We start from the raw sequence: 20,819 nt of genomic DNA, 5'->3' as shown, positions 1-20,819 counted from the left end.
ACCCTGCCTCTCTAACATTCTCTGCACGTCAAAATCGGTCTGAAAAGTCACCTACTGCTACTTGAAACTTATAATAGATTAAGCCCATACATACCTCCCCCTTTTCCATTGTAAATATCTCTTTAAATACTCTCTTTATCTTTATTACTATTATTTACTATTCAATTCTTTTATGCCTGCTTCTTTCTTTTCCCCCTTTTTTATACTATAATTCCCTATGCAAAGTATTGTGTTCTATCCATCTGTCTTTCAATGTTATAAGAGATACATAAAGTGGTTCCTGTGTAAATAAGCCGAAAAGCTTACTATCTCTTTTTAGTTGACCTTTTCTCAGTGATTTGGGCTGTTTTGAAACTGTACTTTTTCCTATTGCAAACTTCTAATAAATCAATCAATCAATCAATCAATCAATCAATCAATCTCTGCTCCAGATCATGGAGGAGTACGACTGGGGAGAGTTTGTGCTGATCACCAGCTTCCTGCCGGGCTACGATGTGTTCGTGGACATGGTGGACTCCTACACGGACACCTCCTACTTCCAGTGGAGCCTGCAGGACGTGCTGTCTCTGGAGATGTCTGTGGGGGCCAACGATGCCCGCGCCAAGCGCATGCTGCAGCAGGTGGGTGGGTGGGGTGGGATGATCGTCCCCATGTTCCCCCCGGGTCCGGTTTTCCCGGGGTTCTATGTTCTTCAGAAACCGGGTTCTTTGTTCCCTGGATTTTATGTTCTATTGTGCCATTTCAAATCTTCAGTATGTGTACTGCTATTTTCCTGCAAATGTCCTGCAAATGCTGGTTTCTTTCCCTGTTTTTCCGTTCTATTTTTACGGAGAATGGAGCGTACTTTTGCAGAAACTCGCAAATGTCAAGAAACCACTCCATTCCCATTGAAAAGCAGAATCCACATTCATAGGTAGATTTAAACGTCAGAGAAAGTCATACAAATAGCAAATAATGCTGATCTACAATCCACCTGGAAATCTACTGTCTTGCAAATGGCAGGACGCGTGAAGTTCTGAAATGGCACGCGTGAAGTTCTGAAATGGCACGCGTGAAGTTCTGAAATGGCACGTCTGTATGTTCCACAAGTTCTATATTTTTTATATATATTTTTGGGCTTCTATCTGCCCCTTCCCCGGGTTCTATGTTCCCTGTGTTCTAAGATCCCAGGTTCTATGTTCCCTGTGTTCTATGTTTCCTGTGTTCTAAGATCCCAGGTTCTATGTTCCCTGTGTTCTATGTTCCCCAGGTTCCCCATGTTCCCTGTATACTGAAAACACAGTGGCTCAGTTACACAGTGACACTGAAGTCCTTATCATAGCCCAAACAAGATGGAAGACACCAATCCACCAAACATGCTTTCTCTCTCTCTCTCTCTCTCACACACACACACACACACACACACACACACACACACACACACACACACACACACACACACACACACACACACACACACATTCATGTGATCTCCAAAGCGCAAAGCTAATTAATGTTTTTAATGTCCAAAAGTGTTACTTTTCAGGTAATCTCTCGAGACACATTCAGCTCAGCAGCTGAACAATGGATTCAAAGATTGCTTTTCAGATTTTCGGGAAATGGAAAAATAAAGAAATGTCTTCCGATGGATGCAATGTAGTTATTTAGTCATGAGCTCATGTTAGTACTAATCATTGGTTCAAGTGAAGCATGAACAATCCTGTCTGATTTGACACGATATTGTCCCTACTTTTGGGATTATAGAAAAGTTAAAACAGGATTAATTTAGGTGACAAAAAAAGTTGACTGAAAACAGGTTTACTTTAGATCAGTGGTTCTCAACCTGTGGGTCGGGACCCCCAGGGGGGGGGGGGGGGGGGGGGTCCCCAAAATTTTGGGGGGTCCCCAGATGATTAACTTAATGTGCAACATTGTTTTCTCACTCAACAGTAAACAAACCAACATAAAGTTTAAGTGTATAGACGGTCTCTGCACATTTCACAATTTAAGGACTTTTTAATACTTCTAAAATGACAGATCAAACATTGGCCAAATTGTCATTTTAGAGGTATAAAGTATAAATATTAGAGGCAGAGGCAGGCATAAATATTAGAGGCAGAAATTGTGAAAATAGCAGATTGTTGCGAGGCGTTGTGAGCATGTAGATCGGCTATTTTCACAAAGAACCGTTTTATACAAAATGTAATGCCTCAACTCTTAGTGCTCGTCAGGGTGGGGGGGCGGTCCCCTGTTAAAATATGATTATTTTGGAGGTCGTGACCTGAAAAGGTTGAGAACCACTGCTTTAGATGACATGAACGGGTAGGAGTTTATAGCAACCTGATTTGGTAGCCTGATTTCAGACTCAGCTGACGCTTGCGTCTGACACTGTGCCTTATTCTGAACAATTTACGGGGGAGGGACTTTTGTGCGAGCATGCACGCGCGCAGCCGCGCGTGAGGCATGGTCGCTGCGTGAGTGTGTGTGTGTCTGTCTGTGCCAGTGACTGCTTCCACACAGAACTGCAACCAGAAACATGTAATCAACATTAACAGCTTGGTGAAATCAGCGTGCGCGTGCGTGTGTGTGCCTGCCTGCCTGGTGTGTGAACTTTCAACTGCTGCGTGGATTGGATATTCGTTAAACCCACCCGCACCCCCCGCGCTCATTGGAGGAGCCGCAATTTTGGTTTGCTAAACTGCTGATTCATTTACTCTGCTCCAGACCAGAGAAACAGTCCACTCTGAGAGTGGGCGGGGTCTATGGGCTGGAACCAGGCTAAGACTATAGTACCTGTCAGACTTTATTCAACTTTAACGTTGTGTTCTCTAGGTGGACGCCCAGGTCCTGATGGCGTACTGCTCCCACGAGGAGGCCCAGTATCTGTTCCGCCAGGCGGCCGACGTGGGCCTGCTGGGCCCCGGGTACATCTGGCTCCTCCCCAGCCTGGCGGTGGGCAACCCCGACAGCCCGCCGCCGCTCAGCTTCCCCGTGGGCGTGATCGGCGTCATCACGGACCACTGGAGGACCAGCCTGCGCCACCGGGTGCGGGAGGGCGTGGCCATCGTGGCCATGGGCGCGGACAGCTTCAAGAGGAGCCACGGCTTCGTCCCCGAGGGCCACGGAGACTGCGGCGTGCAGGCCAAGGCCTCGGACAACAACACTCTGTTCAGGTGAGAGCCAGAACAAAACGTGTTGGCATGAAGATATATATGTAACAGAGGTGATCCGAACCTCCCCACCCAGCTTTCCCGCGTGAAAGTCCAATATCTTAACCATTACTCCAAAGGGATATCCCTATGGAACGAGGGCAGATACTAGACTTTTGAGGCTTCATGCTGGGGCTGCGACACTCTCCGCCACACTCACCCCTATTTGACCTCCTCCTACGGGGAAGCCCGGATCCGGGTCACGGCACCAATGTAACAGAGGTGATCCGAACGTCCCCATCCGGCTTCGAACCCGGGTCTCCCGCGTGAAAGTCCAATATCTTAACCATTACTCCAAAGGGATATCCCTATGGAACGAGGGCAGATACTAGACTTTTGAGGCTTCAGGCTGGGGCTGCGACTCTCTCCGCCACATATATACGTAAAGTAACAAAAGTATGTTTTAACCCATTAAGACCTGGAATTATTTTAAACTTTAGTTATTGAAAAATAGTAGGTTTAGGGGTCGGAATCGTTAAACATGGTGTATACTTTGTTGCGTGCCAGTGTCACACAACTAGCTCACGTTGTGAGCTTGTAGATCTGCTATTTCTTGGCTTTGAGGCTTACAGTTAAAAAGGGCAAAATATGTTTGGCACCAGCGGCGTAGCCTCTGGTGGGCCTGACTAGGCCTAGGCCCACCCATTTAGTTTTTGTGCCCACCCAAAAATAACTAAAACATTCGCGGCACACAGCGATGCACGGCTATCTAGGAAGCAAAGAAAGACACCACAGTTTGATTTGATCATAGTTTAGTCAATTATGATGCGATTTTAAAAATGTAATCGTCTCCATATTGCTTGGGAAGTCCACTTCCATGACAAATGACTGTATTATATCCCAAAATGTTCGCTATTTTAAAATAGCTGATCACATCTGTGCCCACCCACATTGTGCCAGGCTTAAATCCTGGCTACGCCGCTGTTTGGCACTCATAAGATCGCTGTCCAACAATGTTGATGTCTGCATAAGTATAGTAACACAAACCTGTGTGTGTGTTGCAGACACATGGTGAATGTGACCTGGGAGAGGAAGGACTTGGGCTTCAACAGCCAGGGCTTCCTGGCCAACCCCTCCATGGTCATCATCGCCCTGGACCGAGACAGGGTCTGGGACAAGGTACTGTCTGGAACCCACAGATACAAACATACCTCCTCCACCGCTGCAGGTCATTGGCACGACTGGTAAAAAAGGACTGGCGGAAGTGCGGAAGTGTGGAAGGCACGCTGCCACTCAAAGTGACTACTGACCAATCACAGCGTGTCTTTTCCCGGGACTTACATTCAATTAACTCATACTCTGCGATCCCCGTAGAAACCGGAGATTTCCCGCTGTACTGCGGTGCCATGCCCGTCGATCCCGGAAGTTTAATTAGCTTTAATAATTATGAAAGGATTAAAAGTATTAACGCTGATTTTCGCTGATTCTGGCTCTTTAGGCCCGCCTCCTAACTGTATCCGGTCGTATTTCCGGTCTGGACCGGATCTAGCTTTCCGTATCCGGTCTGAGCCTGGGCCATAGTCCCGCCTCTATTGGTTTACATTGTAACAGAAGCGGAAGCTACTCGGCGATGGAAAGCTCGTTTTTCAATCCGATTTTTGCGTTTGGAAACTTTGATCCAGTCTCTACACGCCTGTATTATGATCCCCGCACATATCGTGCGTTTTGTGCGCGGACGTGTCCACGTGTTACCATAGCGCACAGCTGGCTTTTTTCAATGTTTTTTCATGTAAACACTGGCGGATAAGCAGGGATACAGCGTGGCAACGGATATGTCTATTTCAATGGGGTTTTTTTTATTCGAAAGCTGTCACCGAGTCTACACGTCTACTAGATGAGTCGCGCACAGATTGTGCACGATGCGTGCGCGTGCCCACGTTAAAAGGTAAGGACAATTTGGCAGCTGCTTACTACAGCTATGTTTTAATTAAAGGAGCTTTATTGGCATGAGGAGACAAACGTTTACATTGCCAAAGCAAGTGCCTCTGGGAAAGAGGGAGCCCCGCCTACCGAACGTCCCCTTCTGTGGCGCACGCGGAAGCGTCCTTCAGAATCCCGGAAGCTTGCCTTAAAAAAAAGCCAATCCTTTTTTACCAACGCCCCACAGAGCCGGAGGAGGCGTCTAGCTTTCTATGTCTATGCTGTAACCCAGTGGTTCTCAACCTGTGGGTCGGGACCACCAGGGGGGCTTCCAAAAGTATTTTTGGGGGTCCCTAGACGATTAAAGTTAATGTGCAACATTGTAAACGAACCAACATAAAGTTTAAGTGTACAGAGGGAAATGTCGCGGCCTGAAAAGGTTGAGAACCACTGCTGTAACCAACTGTTTATCATACACAGCTAACCTCTGGCAGATTCCCCACCTTTTGTCCATGACAATGCTTGGACAATGCACTGATGTTAACGCCAAGAACGTCTAGAACGGAACGGGTTCTAGAAGTTATTCTCATGGACAAGAGGCCAGAGTAGTGACAGGCAGTAAACCGTTACTGTAAATGAGATGGGATCTCTTTTACAAGATCTTAAACAGTCTCCCGGGCTCCCCCAGAGGTTGTGTTCATGTGTCCTTGAGCAAGACTCTGAACCCCTAGTTGCCCCCGCTATGCTGGTTGGTGCCTTGCATGGTTTCCCCCACCATCAGTGTATGAATGTGTGTGTGAATGGCTGAATGTAATGCATAATCTATGTAAAGCGCCTTGGATAAAAACCATTTACCATTTTAGTTCTGATTCCTGGAACAGTAAGCAGATCTGAAATGTATGGATGATTCACAGCATAGAAATGTTTGGCCCTAAATCATCCACTTTCGCTTTTTACAAACCAGAATTGATCAAAAACATCTATTCTTTGACACATTGCTGTACAGGGAGTCAGTCGAGCAGCAGCCAGCGTCTTGAAACTTAGATTTTTTGAGGACACCTGTAAAATAATGATGGGAACTATCGTTCATTTCAGTGAACCGAATCATTCAGGGACGTTCAAAGTAACTATAAAGCAAAGACGCTGTTACAGAAGTCGAGTCTCCTGACGTTTTAGTAGTCGCCAAGGTTTTTCCAAATGCTGATGAGACATAATGTCCTTTAATCCCTGATGTATTCATGAAGTCTGGACTTTATAATTGGCTTAATGCGGTTTGTTAATCTCCACCAAGATTTCTGTCTGGGCTTATTTTAACATCACTGATAGAAGTTACTTCTAATCTCTCTTCCTTCATTTCCCCCCAAAAAATAATTACTCCAGTTGTCTTTGTTTAATGTAAGAGAATAATTTAAATGACTTCACTTGTCATTGTTTAATTTAAGAAAACTATTTAAACTCCAATGACATTCAACGTGTTGGAATTTGCAGCGTCATATCATCACTCACAACTCAATCTTGCTCTCACACACATGCACGCACGCACGCACGCACGCACACACACACACACACACACATCCATTTCTCAGTGCTTGCTACTGGTCATGATGTTCCTGTAGACTAAACTGAGGACTGTATTTTCTCTCCTCCAGGCCTTCAGAACATGCACTGTGTATTAGTTTTCTGTGATCTTTGTTTTTATTTGTATATAATTATTATGCACTGCTGTGATTGGCACTGGTTTTGCTGCGATAGGTTTACATTTGTTGTTGATAATCAGCTTCATTAACAACATCCATTTGGTTCTTACCATAGTATCTGGAAATACTTGTTTTCCAATGTTCTTTTCACAGTTTAGCCTTGCAAGTAACAAGAAAGTCTTGTGAAACAAATGTCGCCACCCAATCATCAAGGACGATGATACACGAAAGAAGAAGAAGCCTTGCTCATTCTTCTCCTTTGTTACTGAAAACAAGAGGCACTTTTCGACACTTCTTTTCATTGGAAATAAGAATCTGAGTAGTATTTACATAGCACCTTAAAAATGCCCTTCTTTCTCACTGGCAATGTTCTTACAATTTACCAACAATCCACTGTCTTGCCGATGGCATAATGTGTGAAGTTCTCAAGTGGCACATCTGTACATTACAGTATTAGGCAAGAAGCACTGATCTCCACTTACTGTATACACTTACTGTATGTACTTAAAGCCACAGCCGCTGGGGCGGCTGTGGCTCAGGAAGTAGAGCGGGGTGGCCAATTGGTCCGTGGGTCGGCGGTTCACATCCCGGCTACTCCTGTCTACATGTCGAAGTGTCCTTGGGCAAGACACTGAACCCTGCGTTGCCTCCAATGGTGTTAGCTTGTCAGTTGCCACCATTGGTGTGTGAATGTGGGAAGTGAGGACGCTGGCGTTGACTGTTCGCCGCTTCACCTCCCAATGTATGAATGAATGAACCATTGTAAGCGCTTTGAGTTCGCAACTTGCTTAGAAAAGCGCTATAAAAATGCAATTCATTATATCAAAGGAGTGTCAATGATAGTCTGAGTCTGCAAGGCATACCTGTGGATTTGAGAGGGGGTTCTGCGCTTTGGAAAGAGGAGATATTTTGGGTGCTTGGCCATTCAAGGCTTTGCGAGGCCAAAAGGTGTGGTGCGGTGTGGGGATGGACTGCCAGTGGAAACAGGGCATAAGGGTCCAAATGGACCCTTACAGGTCTGTTAACTAACTAGTTCCATTTGCACACCTTCAGAGTTAAAATGACACTTGATTTTTTACAGTGTAGATTGGGCTCCAAGAGATAGAAGGAAAAAATCTCTGGAAATTAAATAAAACGATCTGGACTCACTGGGCTAGAGACTCCTGCCAAGAATAAACAACAATTACAGGTTCTCACTACGAAGACCCTGAAGGAGAGATAGAAATGATTGATCCTCCTAATTGCCGTCATTGTCCCATCAGTGTGACTCAAGGGACGCAGAGGGACGCAGAGGGACACAGAGGGACGCCCGTGACACTGTCTGTATGTCTGCGGTGCGCGTGTCCCTGTCGCACGTCACTGCAGTCTGGACATCAACCTAGTGGTGGACACGACAGTGACCAAGTACATCTACTTGAGTACATTGAGTATTTGAATATAGCCGATCTACCTACATGCTTTTATAAGCTTTTACGAGCTTTCATTGAGTATTTGCGTAGCAGATCTATGTAGCTTGTAGAGCTTGTAGATCTGCTATTTTTGAGGACTTGCACACATGGACACCTGGAAGGAGCTAAGCTCCTACATCTGCCTCTGTCCGTTTTTAAGCCCAGGGTCACGTTGGCCAAGCTTTGCGTTCCTGGCCTTCATTTGGCCTACAGCTCAAAGTTTGTTGTCGCTATGAAACATCAGTAGCAGACATGTTACAGTATGTTGTGTTTTATCGTAGCGCTCCTATTCTGCCTGTTTCTTTGGTTAGCAAGTTGCAAGCAACAGGCTCGCCACTAGCCAGCCACATAACAACACTACGTCATCTGCATTGCTACTGTTGTGATTGGTCAGACGTTGAACCAATCGCAGAAGACTGCCTCTTTGGCAACGACCATCCCAGAAACTGCTGTGGATGAAAGCACGTTCAGACTGAATATTGGAGTGAAACGAAATGTCAATTCAGGCTGAGTGATCGGGTGTTGAGTCTAGGCTGTGTTCACCACTGGCACTCAGACTGTCAACAAGCCTGCGTGACAGTATGTGGAAATCAACAAATACCTTTAGGGGAAGGAGAGGAGGATGGGAAGGGAGGGGGAGTCTCTCTCTCTCTCTCTCTCTCTCTCTCTCTCCTCTCTCGGCCGAGGGAACCCCTGGAAGGCACTCGCAGTGGGGGTTTCACAGAGCTTTGGGGGGGGGGGCACGCTGAGCTCAGCGGGGTTCGTCATGATAGCTTTGGTCCAACAAACAGTGAAGTGAAGTCCTCTTTGAGTCCGATTTAGATACTTAGTCGCACTGGCTGTGCCGGTGTTGGGGCGCCCCCCAAAAATAGCCCCCGATCTACAAGCTCACGGCGCGGCGCGGAGCGGTGGGGAGCGACGCATCGTGAGCTCGTAGATGGGTCTATTTTCGGGGGAAAGCGCGACACCGCCCCGCCCCGCCCGGCTAATGTATAACTGGTGCTTTGTGGAGAGAAGGAGGAGAAAGGCTTGGCTTTTCCCCGCGGAGCTGCCAAGCTGAGAGGATTAGTGGGGCTGTTTCTTTTCAGCTCAGGTGACACGGGGGGGTTTCAGACGTTCAGAAGTGCTGTCTCCTGTGTTTTAGAGCAGTGGTTCTCAACCTGTGGGTCGGGACCCCCCAAATTATTTTGTCAAATATTAGAGGCAGAAATTGTAGCAGATCTACATGCTCACAACGCTTCGCAACGCGAGGCGTTGTGAGCATGTAGATCTGCTATTTTTACAATAGAAGTGTTATATAAAAATGTAATGCCTCAATGCCTGTCAGGGTGGGGGGGAGGGTCCCCAGTTAAAATAAGATTATATGGGGGGTCGCGGCCTGAAAAGGTCGTGTGTGTGTGTGTGTGTGTGTGTGTGTGTGTGTGTGTGTGTGTGTGTGTGTGTGTGTGTGTGTGTGTGTGTGTGTGTGTGTGTGTGTGTGTGTGTGTGTGTGTGTGTGTGTGTGTGTGTGTGTGTGTGTCCTCCGATCTGTTTTGGTTTGGCTCTTGGTTTGGCTCCCCCTGCACTCATCAGTTTTTCTGGGTCCCTCGTTTTTAATTGACCTTAGCCCCCCCAAACACACACTGTCTGGATGTCTCTCTCTCTCCCTCCCTCTCTCTCTCTCTTTCAGATTTCACAACCTTCTTAAGCCCCCTTTCCACTGCAAGGTGGAACCAGAACTTTCAGGAACCTGAACCTATTTTTTGGGTTTTGGTTTTGTTTCCATTGCACACAGCCCGGTTTCAGATTTTTCGGTCCTGCTCCTGAGGTAGATTAAACTTGAGTTCTGGGCACCTATGGGCGGGGCCTTCCCGGTTAGGTCTGGTTATATGGGAACAAAAGCAGAACTTGGTCTCGGAACTTCTCAGGTTCTTGAAAGTTCTTAGTTCTGGAAAGTTCTGCTTCGTTCTGGGTCGGCCCTACAGTGGAAATGGGGCTATAGTGTGCATATCATCGCCGTCGGGCAGAAACCGCTTATCCCCTTTTTGTGTTTTTTCCCGCATAAATTAACACCCTAATTGATCATACCACAGAGTCACACAGAAGCATCCAAAGTAACAGATCTGCAGGCTCGAAGCGTGGCACGAAGCGACACACTTTTTTATTTGAAGCCTGAACAGTTTTGGACATATGAGGTTTCCACCCGTCAGAGACGATAATACTGTAGCTTCATTAAACGCCTGGGTAATTCCCCAGAGTTATTATGTGTCTATTATGATTCAAAACATAAGCATTAGGCTGTCAATGTAATAAGCCAACAGATCATTCAAAGGTAGTTCACTCTAATAGATCAGTCTAACTCACAGTTTTTCTTTTTTCCTCTCTGATTGGTTATTATGACGGTCCATCACTTTCCTAATTGGTGTGTGTGTGCGCGTGTGTGTGTGTGATCCAACGGTAGCATCACGTTATGAGAGTGAGCCAAATTCCAATACCCTGACTCCCACACTCACTCACTCCTCTGGCGTCCTCCATCGCGCATTAGTCCCGCCTCCCAGCCAGGAGGAGAGGATTATAACGCCAGTCCAGAGGAATCAAACCGGCTGGACTGACGGACACATTCCAATCCCTCACTGCTGCTCGCTCACTCACTCGCTACTCCTGCATGTCATGTTGTATAATAGATACTGTATTGCTCATAGGCTCATGCACTCAGCTGGTTCCTCCAAAAGCAAATTACCAATGGGACAACACTGTTTCCGGGTTAAGCAGGAGGACGGAGTGTGAGTGAGTGAGTGAGCAGAGATTTTGGGGTATTGGTGTTTGCATGGACTATTAGTCTTCAAGTGCTCATCTCTACTGATTTTGACAGATATTTTGCAAGATTGAACTCTCAAGACCAGTTCTTTTTTTGGTGATGTTACTGCAGTAAGCACCAGCTCAGTGGCCTTGTGGTTAGAGTCAGAAACAGGACATAGGCTCCTGCCCTATGGGCCTCATGGCTCGGCAAGGCTTACTTGCAGTAAGCAGGTCTGCAGCTGCACTCTGCACTCTTGTTACCCTATTACCGGACAAGCTGGGTTGTGCCTCTGGCGTCGTGGGAGAGGCCAGCCATTGTAGATGTGCTATTTTTGAAACTTTTCGGTTTGAATCCTGAAGAGTAAGGAGAGTTTTGGACAATAGCAATAATTACTATCAGACATACAGAGACAATATATGCATTGTACACAGGGTTGTTAAGTAACGGATTACATGTAACGCCGTTACGTAATCAGATTACAAAAAACGTGTAACTTGTAAAGTCCTAGGTTACATTTTAAAATGTGTAATCTGGATTACAGTAACGGAGGTGAATGACGGGGGTTACATGGTGGATTCCATTCTCCCCCTCCCCTCATGAATTTTACAAATAAGTTATAAAAACACCAAACAATAAAATACTCAAGTAGAAATACCAGTAGGCCTACACATTGTCACAGCATCGCTTCAGGGAACAGCAGCATGTTATGCTATGTTCAGTCGTAAGACGGTGGTGCGCATCGAAAATAGCAGATATACAAGCTCACAACGTGTCTAACCGCGACGCATTGTGAATTTGTAGGTCTGCTGACACCATTTCCACCCGGAACGTCTCTCAGCCAATCAATGACTACTATTTGACGTATCCCTCTCTGTGATTGGCTGGGATACCGGGTCCATTGTAACACGTTGTTGTTGTTTTTACTCTGAGCGTTACGTGGAGAGGTTGGTTGAAAACACTGGGCATTTATTCGTTTTCTGTTGGGAAATAAAAGCTAATAATCTTATTTTGGAACGCTGTTTCTGCCTTTAATTACAATGGCAGCACTGATAAGTTTAACACTAACAAATAGGTTCAGGGACAATTTATGGAATATTTACAACAATCCATCTGAAAGGAAAACTGCACACAAGACAGAAGGAGATACTGATATGATCGATGAAGGCTTACACATGCTGTTTCTACAACGGTAAGCGAAAGGCTGTCCTTATAAAGTTTCCCATAGCATCTGGCTAGTGTTAGCTTCAGGCTAAAGGTGGCTTGTTTAAGCCATTGGTTCTCAAAGTGGGGTCCGGGGACCTACATGGGTCCTTGAGGGAGTTCCAGCCCAGGGAGTCCCCAGCTAATTGATAGTTAGGAACCAAATGGACCCTTATGGGTCTGTAGAGTGTACACAATTTAAATGCACCCCCAGCTAAATGCTAGTTTGGAAACAAATGGACCATGGGTCTGTAACTCTCACTGTGTACAGTGAGAGTTAAAATTAACATTGATTTTACAATATAAATTGGGGTCAGAGATAGAATAAATGGGGGTCCATTGGCTAATAAGTGTCCATTTGGGGGTCCTTGACATGAAAAAGTGGTGTAACTTGGTGGGCGCTGGTTTAAGCTTCGCTTGTTTAGCCTTGGATCAAGACAGTCATAGGTCAGTCTTGTATCGAGGCTGGCTATGGATTGTTATGAGTAAAACATGATTTTTTTTTTTTTTTTTTTTGATGGGAGAACGGATGCTGGTCGTTCTCAGCAAGAGTATGTCAGTGACAGAGGTTGGTTGTTTGCATTGAGAGGCGGCCGACGTCACAAGTGAATGCTTGGAATTGGAAATTAACAGTACAGCACCTTAATATACATATTTCTTATATATGCCTACTCTATGTATATGGACATTAAACATTTGGCCATTGCTTAGAAAGAGAGTACCAGTCATTTGCATATAAAGCTATTAAGTCGTTTTTCTTTATTTTGTTTGTAGGTATACTTTTGCCTTCTGTGTGTACTGTGCCTGCATGCCTATGAATAGGATGGGGAAGGTGTACACTACTGTATTTTAACATCATATGGTTGGAGAAAAATATTGTCTTGAGTGGTACTGGTAAAAAAAATAAGGTTGAGAGCCTGATCTAACCTATTTTCTGAACATGCAGTATTTTGTGTGAATTACAGTATGTGTACAAGTGGTGTTATCCAGTATGCAAATCTTCAAAATTAGATATTTTATGATAATACTGTTATCAGTCATAATAAATCGAGTTTTGCTTAAAAGTAATCCAAAAGTAACTGAAAGTAACCAGTAGTTACTTTTTAAATTGTGGTAATCGGATTACGTTACTGACTACACTTTTTTGCAAAGTAACTTGTAACTGTAGGGGATTCCTTTTTAAAAGTAACCCTAACAACCCTGATTGTACATCATTGTACATTAGCGTTGCCCAAAGGTAGATCGCAATCTACCAGTAGCCCCTAAAATGACATGCCCCTAAAATTGATTTACGTCAAGAAGGGCCTGTCAGCTCCCTCCACAGCTTCTATAGCAGCCAAACCCGCAATGCAATGCTTTGTTTTCAAGTGTTGTGCTCAAATGTCAGTAGCATTGCATATAAAAGTCATATAAAGATGTGCGAGGCATAGAAACCAAAAACCTACCACTTCCATACAGAGTGTGTGGAAGACTTTTTTCCCTCCCCACTATTTCCCATTCCAAGTGCGTTTGCGACGCCAGTGCCGCTATTCCAAAGCCCCTTCAGGTGCATTTTAAAGTATTTCCAGCAATTGGATCATAATTTGTTGTGAACAAGTACAACCCCTGGGCATGATGACGCTAGTACGTCACATGCAGGGATTTTACCCCAAATCCAACCCGACCTCACAATCTCAGGGCGGACATTCTAGGACACTGAGTTAGCTGGAAGAATAAAACCCTGGCGTCCCGTGATCCCTCGCTGCGAGAACAGGTGTCAGAACTGTTTAAAGCTTTTTAAGTCTGTTTGTTTGGCCAGTGTTCACACTCACACAGCCCAGTGTGACTCTGTAACCATTCATTATAATTAAACTGTTTAGGCCTGTGCGCAAATCTGTGTCGCTTTATGCTTTAACTTTTGAAAAATAACAGATATACAAGCTCACAGCGCGGCACCGATTGCTGCACCGATTGCTTAATTGACCCTGTCCTGGAGCTACAGCGAAGTCGATGATCACAGATGGGGGGGCTACTGTTGGCCATTCTCTTCCAGAGACCAACTGAGTGTTCAATGAGGAAGGATCCCCCCATTAAGCTTTGAGTCGTGAAGAGACAATGATATGTACGGTATTGACGTAGGGTCGAAGTGGACCCTTATGGCTCGGTAACTCTGAGAGTGTACAAATGGAACCTTAGATATTAAAGGGAACACATTTTTGTGCTCTTACCCTTCAGGCCGGGAATACATTTTTGTGTAGTACAGTACATTTACAGTATGTAAACCCGACCTCACAATCTCAGGGCGGACATTCTAGGACACTGAGCTAGCTGGAAGAATAAAACCCTGAATGCATAAATAGAGACCTTACCGTAGGTATAATTCCCTGAGTAGCAAGTATAGCAAGAATTAATCCACTTCTTTGGTGGCGATCTGATCTGGCACGGCGTCCCGTGATCCCTCGCTGCGAGAACAGGTGTCAGAACTGTTTAAAGCTTTTTAAGTCTGTTTGTTTGGCCAGTGTTCACACTCACACAGCCCAGTGTGACTCTGTAACCATTCATTAGAATTAAACTGTTTAGGCCTGTGCGCAAATCTGTGTCGCTTTATGCTTTAACTTTTGAAAAATAACAGATATACAAGCTCACAGCGCGGCACCGATTGCTGCGCTGCGAGCTTGTAGATCTACTATTCTTTTTAAATCATGAACTTTTGCGCAAGTCTTCTTCTTCTAAATCCTTCTTCTAAATCAGTGGTTCTCAAACTTTTTCATGTCAAGGATGCCCCAAAATGACATGTATTTGGTCGGGGACCCCCATCTCAAAATATGTTGTTCCAGGGACCCCCCAGAGGCAAATATTTGAGTTACAAATGTTCGCTTTTAAAAAAATATATTGAAAGACTTCACGATTTATCAAAAATAGCAGATCTACAAGCTCGTAGTGCGGCACATGGTGCCGTGCTGTGAGCTTGTATATCTGCTATTTTTCAATAGTGCCTAAATGGGTTAAACCGTTGTATTGGACCGGTCGTCTGCTCACAGCCCTGTGAGACCGTGTACCTGTTCATTATAATTAAACCGTTGTCATCGGACCGGTCGGCTCCACAGCGGGGGGGTGTCTAGTCAAAACTGTTATAATGAGAACACAAAGCAAGTCTTTCGCACGCCTACAAAGGTACAGGTGGAGAGGACTGGACGCAGCTACAGAAAAAAGCTTCAAAAGCAAGAGCAGACTTTAATGTGAATTTAACAACGTTTAGGTCTTTATGGCTAGAGAAATCTTGGGAAACCGTGTGTAAAGTGGGACATTCTGCATTTGGTACTTTTTCTATTTTGACGACGACACATCTCTCCGTCCTTTCATTATAGTTATCATAATTCCAATCGTTAATCAATTCCCAACAGATCCCCAAACCTGTTGGGAACCTGTGAAATGCATCGCATTAACAGAGCATTGGTCTCGTTGGGTGTTATTCAGCTCTGTGACGTTGGAAAGCGCTGTTTCGTAAAAACAGTCTTCAACCAGGAAGAGTGTCTCCGTCAGGTGGATTATTTTTCATTTCGCCCTAGAAATGTATTTTAAGCGTGTGGTGGGGGGCTCAGACCGCGTCCACTAAGTAGAGTAAGCTTTCAACTGTCCACTGATACCTTTGGTTTGGTGAGGGGCTGAACAGTTTGTGTTATTTTCGGTTATTTTGATAAATCCTCTGTCACACCTTTGCGCGACGGAGGGGCTGCAGGTGATTGAAATCACGCCGAGCAGACAGGTTCTGCTCGGGTGGGGGTGGGGTTTGGCAGGGCACTGCGTCAGGCACCAGGAACTATAGTGGCAAGCAAACCTGACAGTGCGGGAGCCAGCCCAGGGCAAAGCCAAAGGCAAGAAGAGCACCAACTACGTAGATGGCACCGCAATGCGAAAGCTTAGCTAACAACACTGCAGAGCCTGAGACCCTGATGATAAAGAGGAGAGTGTGGAGGGCATGGATTCAGGAGACCTGAGTTGGTGTTGGCTAGACCGGTGGTTCTCAACCTGTGAGTCGGGACCCCCAGGAGGGTCCCCAAATTATTTTGGGGGGTCCCCAGATGATTACCGGTAGCCTAATGTGCAATGTTGTTTTCTCACTCAACAGTAAACAAACCAACATAAAGTTTAAGTGTATAGAGGGTATCTGCATATTTCTAAAGTGACAATTTAAGGACTTTTAATACCTCTAAACATTGTCTAAATTGTCAAATATTAGAGGCAGAAATTGTGAAAATAGCCGATCTACATGCTCACAACTCCTCGCAGCGCGATGCTATATTCACAATAGAACCATGTTATACAAAATGTAATGCCTCAACTCTTAGTGCTCGTCAGGGTGGGGGGTCCCCAGTTAAAATATGATTATTTTGGGGGTCGCGGCCTGAAAAGGTTGAGAACCACTGGGCTAGACCACTCTCTCATCAAATCTCATCGCAGTGTGTCACAGCCTTAATTGACCCTGTCCTGGAGCTACAGCGAAGTCGATGATCACAGATGGGGGGCTACTGTTGGCCATTCTCTTCCAGAGACCAACTGAGTGTTCAATGAGGAAGGATCCCCCCATTAAGCTTTGAGTCGTGAAGAGACAATGATATGTACGGTATTGACGTAGGGTCGAAGTGGACCCTTATGGCTCGGTAACTCTGAGAGTGTACAAATGGAACCTTAGATATTAAAGGGAACACATTTTTGTGCTCTTACCCTTCAGGCCGGGAATACATTTTTGTGTAGTACAGTACATTTACAGTATGTAACAACATATTTGTTTTTGTAATTTTTGAATAATATTTGAAGCTTTTCAGAAAACGTAGGCATTTTTTGAATCGGCCTCAGGCCTATATGGGTTAAAGGAAAAAAAATGAGGGGCCCGTAGACTTAATATCAAACTGTGTGTCCTTGGAATTCAAAAGGTTGAGAATGCTTTGAAAGTGAGACAGAATGACAAGGAGGACGTGCGACCAAGGTCACGGCACAGACTGGATCGCAAAGTCGTGTCTTCAGACAGACAGACTGACAGACAACCATACTCTGACTCACCAGGACACCTGGTGCATGCTGATTTATGTCACCCTCCAGGGACATGCAGAGAATGTCGAGAGGCAGGGGCTGAAATTTCGGAAATATCGAAAATAGCAGACCTCCAAGCGCACGTCGCGCGACACGTTGTGCGCTTGGAGGTGGCCTATTTTCGTTGCGTGATGCCATAATCATTAATAATAAGCATAATCAAGTCAATACTGGAGATCAGGAGATGTGGTGTAGCGGCACGGATTTCTACAGTGAGGGCAATTATATCAACATAAGATGCTGCATTCAAGCTCAGGTAACGGCATGGAGTTCTACACAGAGAGGGCAATTCTTTCAACATAAGATGCTGCATTCAAGTTCAGGAGTGTTAAGACAAGGAAATTCTCTTGGATGCTGAATTCAGGTATGTCATGGATAGAGCCGAGGGCATTTGCATTTCTTTAAAAAACTGCATTCATGGTCTGGAGAGAGCACTTTTTACAGACTAATAAAAGGGCAGGAGGCTCAAGCCCCCCTTGATGTATACCGATGTTTCTGGTTGACTTTGGCACATTTCACTCAGGTTTTTTCATCTCACTCATGTCACTTTGTCTGCTGATCTCACTCAGCAACAAAATAAAAATAAAATATACATTAAACAATTCACAGGAGGCAAGCAGTGATCACCCCATGATATGCACTGCAATGTAGTTTCAAATGCACTACATTGCAGCCGCTTTTTGAGAGTAAAAAACTAAAAAAGAAGAAGAAGAAGACATGTGTGACATGCATGATCTGGGCAGATTGCCCCAGGAAATGTGCCAATCTCAACCCAAAACAACGGTATGTGTCACCCTCCTAAAACACTATATCCTTCCCTCTCTTCTTCTCTCCCCCTCCCTCCCTCCCTCCCTCCCCCCAGGTGGGTACGTACGCGCGGGGCATCCTCCAGGTGCGCTACCCGGTGTGGCCGCGCTACGGCATGTTCCTGGAGCAGGTGAGCGACGACCGCCACCTGACCGTGGCCACGCTGGAGGAGCGGCCCTTCGTCATCGTGGAGAGCGTGGACCCCGGCACGGGCACCTGCGTCCGCAACACGGTGCCCTGCCGGCGCCAGTCCAACCGCACCGAGAGGTAGGCTGCACACACGCACACACACACACGCACGCACGCACGCACGCACGCACGCACGCACGCACGCACGCACGCACGCACGCACGCACGCATGCATAGTTCAACCACACAGAGAGGTACTCTGTCTGTATACATAGACCAGACATGCAAACAGCCCCAAGGTGAAAAAGGTGACACATTTTTATGGGGATAAAATGTGTGCGCGGCGCGAAATTTTGGACCTTTTTTTACTGAATTTGCACGTTTCTAACTCGGTTAAACAGTGACTTACTCATACATATCATACATACCGGTATGCAGCAAAATTGGACTTGTTGCCTACCACCAATTGTTCTAGATATAATAAAGAAAATTAAATCTACAATAATATAGCCTACATATATACCGGTAGTTATAGGAATATCTTAATATTTAGGGACTTGTCTTTAATAAACAGGCATAGACAGTGACAATGTGCACTGTGATCGGCTATTTTAACTACTTCTTAAATAGGCCTATTTGTTTTCTAAGCTCATTTCTTATATCATTTTGTATTATTTATTCATGAAATTAAAAAAGTAATTTCCTTTTTTTTTTTTTTTAAATCATGAAATGTTTAGCTTTTTTGGGGAGGGAATGTTTTTTGAAAATGTTTTGAAATAATTAAAAACGAAATGTAGGAAACCAAAAATGAAGGGACCCATAAAAATGTGTCCACGACCCACACATGGATCCCGACCCAGTGTTTGGGAAACAGTTGTAAATCACAGTCACAAATGATTCATTTAGTGGATTCTCCTGGCTGACTTTTTGCAATCTAGCTAGCCATCATCGTCAAATAAAAGGTCGATCCTTTTCACTTGTAACTCGAGCTCAGTTAGTCCGTTCTTAAGTTGAGAGACCAGACTTTTTGTGACTTGTCTCAGCCTCCTCCTTCTGTAGGAAGAAGTCACGGCAACTCTAGCGTTAGCATGTGGCTAAGCTAGCGAATCATCGTAAAATCAACAAGGCTATAACCGATAATATCACATCACGCATCGATGCAGAATAGCGCACGACCGCGATGCAAGCGAATCAAACAGCCAACAGTCCACAGTCACACCACAACTACGGCAACTGTCTTTGCAAGCTTTGAGCGCTCAGCTCTGCCTCTGTCAGGGCTCGCAGTCAGTGCATTGAGTGCAGTCAGTGTTGTTGACTGAGCGCTGCCAGCTGACGACGACGTCACAAAGAGAAGGGACTCAGGGAGCGCTTGATTTGTTAAAAAACAAAACGACCCACTTCCCCTTCCACCTTCAACACCATTGTCCTGACAAAATGGACGGCGCCGAGAATAAGAAATAAACGCTCCTCTTCTCACTGCTGCTCTGACGACACGACACCCCCCCACCCCCCTAAACATTTTTTTAACGAATCTGCACGATTCACACAAATGACCAATTTGGATTCAAAACGGCGATTTTCGCCGAAAAGCTACACGTTTGCATGCCTGATAGACACACACACACACGCGCACACACACACACACACACACACACACACACACACACACACACACACACACACACACACACACACACACACACACACACACACATACACACACACATACATTCTGGCACAGTGTTGGGTGGTAACTTGTTAGTTAGTAATAAACTAGTAAGACGCCTCAGGGCGACAATTCTTGGCCAGTTATGTATATCGGACCAGTTACCCATATATATATATTTTATGCCCATACATGGAGATCCCTGTCTGAACCAGCCGCACAGATATGGGCTGTCTTCCTCCATATATGGGCATTCCCATATGAAGTCCTGTTAGATATGGGCTTAATATTGATGACATGAGGGATCTCCATATATGGGTATAACAGAGATTCTGTTAGAGTGGTTCCCATGTATGTTCCCATATAGGCCTACAGTATATACTTTTACATTGATTGTAAAAAATCATGCGGACCGTTGATTTCTCCTGGTTGATTTTAGACCAATTTGGTATTGAAAAAGCTCTTAAAAGTCATCACATTGTAACTTTAGAAATGTGCAGATACCTTGTGTGCACTTATACTATGTTGGTTTGCAAGAAAACAATGTTGCACATTAAGCTAATCATCTGGGGGAAATCTTTTTAAAATTGCAGATCTACAAGCTCACAATACGTCCCATCGCAACCATTTGTTAGCGTGCAGATTGTCCATTTACAAATGGCCGAACTCTATAGGGTTGAAGTGGTTAATGTATGTTTTGTAATAATAATCAAAATCTACAAGGTTTTCAAATACCGGTAATTCTAGTGGAGTAAAAGTACAATATTTGACTCTAAGATGTAGTGGAGTATAAAGTATTGAAAATTGGACATAGTAATTAAAGGAGTAGTTCACCCCCAAAATGACTTTTTTTCTATTGATTAGTCACGCCAAGGAGACTAGAGTTCAATAATATCTTTAGTTTTTTTTCGCATTCCTAAGACAAAAATGTGATAACAATAAATGTACCCCCATTCGTTCCGGATGGGGAACCGT

General features: G+C 45.0%; 1 protein-coding gene across 1 annotated transcript in view; it reads left to right on the top strand.

The window, feature by feature from the left end:
- LOC308302883 (glutamate receptor ionotropic, NMDA 2C-like) overlaps positions 1–20,819 on the top strand; it is a gene marked incomplete at both ends in the record, with an annotated part of 142,011 nt that overhangs the window by 48,058 nt on the left and 73,134 nt on the right. Inside the window, 4 exon segments of the mRNA XM_080747201.1 lie at positions 432–620; positions 2,812–3,152; positions 4,193–4,307; positions 18,105–18,316. Of these exon segments, the coding sequence (XP_080603327.1) occupies positions 432–620; positions 2,812–3,152; positions 4,193–4,307; positions 18,105–18,316 (857 nt within the window).

Source organism: Nannobrachium achirus (assembly GCF_963921795.1).
Source record: "Nannobrachium achirus genome assembly, chromosome: 18".
In the NCBI taxonomy this organism is placed as follows: Eukaryota; Metazoa; Chordata; class Actinopteri; order Myctophiformes; family Myctophidae; genus Nannobrachium; species Nannobrachium achirus.
The sequence above is the reverse complement of the archived record's forward strand: the minus strand, read 5'-3'. Positions and strand labels throughout refer to the sequence as shown.